The 5,182-nt window shown below is 35.3% G+C and overlaps 1 protein-coding gene across 1 annotated transcript; it reads left to right on the top strand.

The window, feature by feature from the left end:
• The first annotated feature begins 262 nt into the window (after positions 1-262).
• Positions 263-4,970, top strand: IQD51 (protein IQ-DOMAIN 51). The gene is made up of 5 exons (XM_006596195.4): positions 263-528; positions 621-722; positions 2,166-2,468; positions 2,548-2,910; positions 4,135-4,970. The coding sequence occupies exons 2-5, from the start codon at positions 636-638 to the stop codon at positions 4,756-4,758; spliced, it is 1,377 nt and encodes a 458-aa protein (XP_006596258.1). The 5' UTR covers positions 263-528; positions 621-635; the 3' UTR covers positions 4,759-4,970.
• Positions 4,971-5,182: the final 212 nt, after the last annotated feature.

Raw genomic sequence — 5,182 nt, 5'->3', positions numbered from 1 at the left:
GTCCCATTTCTTATAAGCATGCTTTCTTGTATTTAGTACTCTTTGATTATTAATAAAATGTATTAAGCTTGCTTCCTTCAAAAAAAAAAAATATTTATTCTCTTTCAATTTTGTTACGTTCTCCACTTAAATCTGAATCCTTGCAAATATAATATTTAGATGGAATATTACATTAAAAAGAAAAGACAGGATAGATTGATTACCGGTAAAGTAAAGCAGTTATGTTTTTATTGGGCCGAAATAATAAGAGGAGCCACGAGTGTCTATAGGTGGCCACCAACTGCATAATAATAGTACATGCTATGCTTGCTAATGTTACGGGGTCCAAGTCCAACACATCCGTGATTTTGATAAATACCAACGACGGTTGCGCGAGCTCACAGTTACTAATCTCACGCACATTCTTTCTCTCTCTAAATTCTGCACCACAATCCGCAAAATGACCAAATACTTCTTGCTGTGAATGTCGAAAATGCCTGCAGGCACAACATGTGAAGTGATGCAAAACGGCAACACTTGTTTCACCAGGTTAGTTTCATGTCTCGCTCCGCAACTTGTTACACTCTTAGATTTATTTTGTGTCTCGACATGGATGAAATTAATGGTTATACGAGAAACAGATCCTTTCGTCATTGATGGGGAAGAAAGGAGGCAGCTGGTTCTCATCTGTGAAGAAAGTTTTCAAGTCATCTTCTAAAGATTCGCCCCAGCCTGAGAAGAAGGTCATCCTCTCCACTTCTTATTCTAATGTTTAGTAGATGATTTGCAGGGTGCTCTGCTATAATAATTGTTCATTTTATTTCATAATAAAGATAGGAGCATTTGTTTTTGGAATATTTTTTCGGACTAAAATCACCATTGATCTTATTTTTCTTTTATTTGGAAAGTGGATATGGGCACAGGTAGCATTTGTGATTTTGTATTAAAAAATTACTTTTCCCAAGTTTGTTTGTTTGTTTCTTTTTATTCATTCCAATCAACATTAGAGAGTAAAGACTGTGGTATTACTTTGGGGTAATCAGCAATGGGTTATATATATATATATATATATATATATATATATATATATATATATACTTGTAAATCATAATCAACTTCAGTCGCTTATTATGTCATTGATCAAAGTTCTTGAACAAGTCATGGAAACCCAAAAGGAAAAAAAAAATTACATATCTATATATCTGCAGCATAAGGAAGGCCATGATCACAATCAATTTCCGCCTTTCGCATTAAAGGCTAAAGCCCTCTCCATAAGGTAAGTGAACAGCAAGTTAGTTGCTTGCAGTAATGTAGTTTTTGTCTTTTATGCGCTCCTCCACATTAATGATGAGATGCCTGCCAATTTCTCAGCTTTCAGGACCATCAACCTGATACAGCATGTAATTATTTATAAGTATCCACGGTCCCCTACAAAGTCAACATATATTTGCTAGTATACGTGTCACATATTTATCATACCACCTAACCCATCACGATTCATCTTGAACATCGTGTGCTTCCTAAGTTATATCCTCTTCATCATCACAAACAACTATAAAAGTAATATATTTATTTTTATCAGCTTAATTGTTAGTTTTTATTAAAATATTAATATAAGAATTTCAATTTTTTTCATTTTTCTTTCAATCCTTATATTTTTTTTAACCAAGTGAATCTTAGAACTTTTAAACATTTTAACCCAATCATAAAAATAATAATACTTTTCATTATGTGATTTTCTCATGTGATTGCTAATCACGAAAATCTTTTCAGTCCTTTTGTAATATGTTGTTCTTTTCTTTAAATGTCCACAGATAATATGGATGTACAACTTAATTTTAAAAAGGAATGAGAATAAACATTGTACAATTATGTAAGGTGATAGTTAAATATCAGTGGAGTAGATTGTGTTGAGTTACAAGTATGAGGTCCGATAGAAGTAAAAAGATTAAACATCATATAAGTGAGAAAATAACCCATAAATTTAAATCTTAAGATTTTGGGTTAAAATACGAGATTGCTATTATTTTTAACATTATAAAAAGAGAGGGAGGAGACAAAAAAGAACATAGGGAGAATGGTATCTTGAAAAATTGATTTTCAACCTAGTAGAATGAGAATGGTATTGCGTGATCTATGTAAGCCAACTAATAAGATTCATTACTTACGTGGATTTTGAATTTCAGAAGGACAACACACAGAAATTACAGCATGAAGTGGCAGAGGTGGTGTCCTTTGAGCATTTTCCTGCAGAGAGTTCTCCAGATAATGTGAGCAATGCAGAGATGAGTACGACATCAACGCCAGTGACCAACGAAGATAGAAGCCATGCGATTGCCGTTGCAGCAGCAACTGCCGCAGCTGCAGAAGCTGCTGTGGTGGCTGCTCAAGCAGCTGCAAGAGTTGTAAGATTGGCAGGAAGTTACGGGCGGCAGTCCAAGGAAGAAAGAGCAGCAACACTCATTCAATCATACTATAGAGGCTACCTGGTAAGACCTGAACATGAGAGGGAATTAATTAATGTGCTCATCTGTCTATAACAACTTAATTTATGAATGAATTGTGTAGGCTCGACGTGCACTACGAGCATTGAAGGGATTAGTGAGGCTGCAAGCACTGGTGAGGGGACACAATGTGCGGAAGCAAGCGCAGATGACGATGCGGTGCATGCAAGCACTGGTGAGGGTGCAGGCACGAGTACGGGCTCGCCGATTCCAATTGAGTCACGCGGATCAGGAAAGAGAGAAGAAAGAAGAGCCCAAGCCCATACCCGTGCCCGTGCCCATGAGCCCCCTGAGAAGAATAGACGACATTAATGACTGGGACAATAGGCGTCAAAGTAGCTACAAAATTAAGGAAAACGATTTGCGGAAACATGAAGCTGTAATGAAGAGAGAGAGAGCTCTTGCATACGCTTTCAACTATCAACAGGTTAGTTAATTTGTCATGATTAAATGGGAATATAGTGGATAAAATAGCTTAGTCTAATATTCTTTCAAAACGGTACGTGCAATTTAATTTATCTATATCTTCTTTACATAAGTTTTAATATTTTTTATTTTACTTTTCAAATTTTATTAGAATATGCGATAATGTAGGATTTAAATCCTCCAAAGTGAATAAAGATTAAATAAGTACATTCAATCGTTTATTTATAAAATTAATGATTGATATTTTAAAACATTCATAATTTGTTATTGTTATGTACGCATACATAATATCAGCCATTGATTTTTTCATTAATAATTAAAATTATTTACTTTATCCTTTAACGTGAATTACTTACTTTAAAGGTGTCAAATCCGATAATGTATGTTTCTTACACTGTTGTTCGAGGCCAAACGTATATAAATATGAATTCCCAAAAACTATCGTTCGAGGCTTACTTCTCCTCCGCACTCGGCCCACCCTCCGCTTGGTTGCAACCCGCCGACGACCCTGGATTTTTCATTACTTTCACATGTCAGAGCCAAATTTAATAGGATAGTCATAATGTAAAAACTAAGGACAGGTTTGATTTTTTTTTAAATCGAAGTTATAATGCAATTCATATTGCATAAAATTCTCAACATGTAATGTATGCTTACATAATTTCAAATAAAGTGGATGCGAAAAGAAAAAGCAGCCTCGGGAACGGCAGTGTTTGGGAATTAAGAGTTTGGACTTAGGAAGCAGATTTATCAAACGATGGGGGTGGAGAAGGCATAATTTGGTGGCATTCAGTGGTGGGCACGGGAGCAGAAGGAAGCGTAGATGTAGTGTTTGGGAATCCAGAAATTTGATGTTGCATAGTACTACTAAAAGAGAGAGGCACGTGAGGTTTTCTAATAACGTTTTAAGCTGAGCCATTTATTATAATCCATCGATTGAAATGAATTCCTATCACTCTCACATATGAAACCCTCTTTTCGTAAGACATGTCATCTTGTGACATTATACCTAAAAATCCATTAGTTTTATAAAAACTTAATAAGTATACATTGTGTAACATACAATATTTGAAAAAAGCTACCTTCTACCTAAATGTTATAAGAGTGAATACTTCAAAAAGAAAACAAACATGAGGGAGGGTGTTTGCAGATAAAAATGTAAAATAAAAATACGTTCTCATGTAAACATTGTGTTCATTCTATTGTGAACCATTTTTGTTTGCAGCAACAACAAAAGCAATTTTTGCAGCCAGACTGGAATGGTAATGATGATGTAGGAACAAACTATGAGCATGAAAAAGCCCAATGGGGTTGGAACTGGTTGGAGCGTTGGATGTCATCCCAACCATACAATGTCAGGAACATGGGGCCACATGAGACCTCTTACATGACTCTTGCTTCTACAACATCAACTACCACTGATAACATGTCTGAGAAGACCGTAGAAATGGACATGGTTGCAACTCCAGGCCCAACCAACACTAGAAATGTCAGTCCCATGAACCAAGACTTTGTTGATTTAAGCCCAGTTTCTAATAGGCACCGTCACATACCTCCCAGCCCAAATAGACCTAGCTATATGACCCCAACTCAGTCTGCAAAGGCCAAGGTTCGAGCCCAAGGCCCATCCAAGCCTCGAGTTTCAGTTGGGCAGTGGAACTTCTCAACAAAGGGAGGTTCGACTGGTGACTCATCTAGCTCGGGAGGACGAATTGTCGCTTACCAATTTCCAAGGAGCCCAGGCCCAAAAATTAATGGCATTCGGTCACAGTCTAAAAGGATTGTGGGTAGCAGTCCAGATTACACTGAAGATTGGACCCTTCCACTCGGAGCCCATGGCTGGGCATAATTTGATTAATTTGCATTTTCTAAAAAAAAAAAAGTCAAAATCCAATCAATATGGAGTTTATGATTTTCTCTAAGATTGATCATATGACGTGAAGTGATATTTATGGACAATTTAATAATGTAATTGGTGATGTCAAGAATCACAATTTTGAGATTGTGATGTAAGAACATTTCATATTATGTTTTACTTATAAGAAAAGAAGTTAATGAGTTGATTTTTTTTTGTCAAGAAATTATTCCAATTTAAATGTAAAATCAAAAAATTTCTTAGTAGAGTAATATTTTTGTTATTTGAAAAAAATAAAAAGAATAAAAATAAATAAAATTTTATAAAAAAAAATAATATAACATGACAACATTAATATATTTTATTTAACTTATTAGAGCCAAGCAACTCTAAATATCTTGTGGTTGCATATGTTGTA

Source organism: Glycine max, chromosome 14 (genome assembly GCF_000004515.6).
Source record: "Glycine max cultivar Williams 82 chromosome 14, Glycine_max_v4.0, whole genome shotgun sequence".
NCBI classification, from domain to species: Eukaryota; Viridiplantae; Streptophyta; class Magnoliopsida; order Fabales; family Fabaceae; genus Glycine; species Glycine max.
This window is presented reverse-complemented; position numbering and strand designations above follow the sequence as displayed.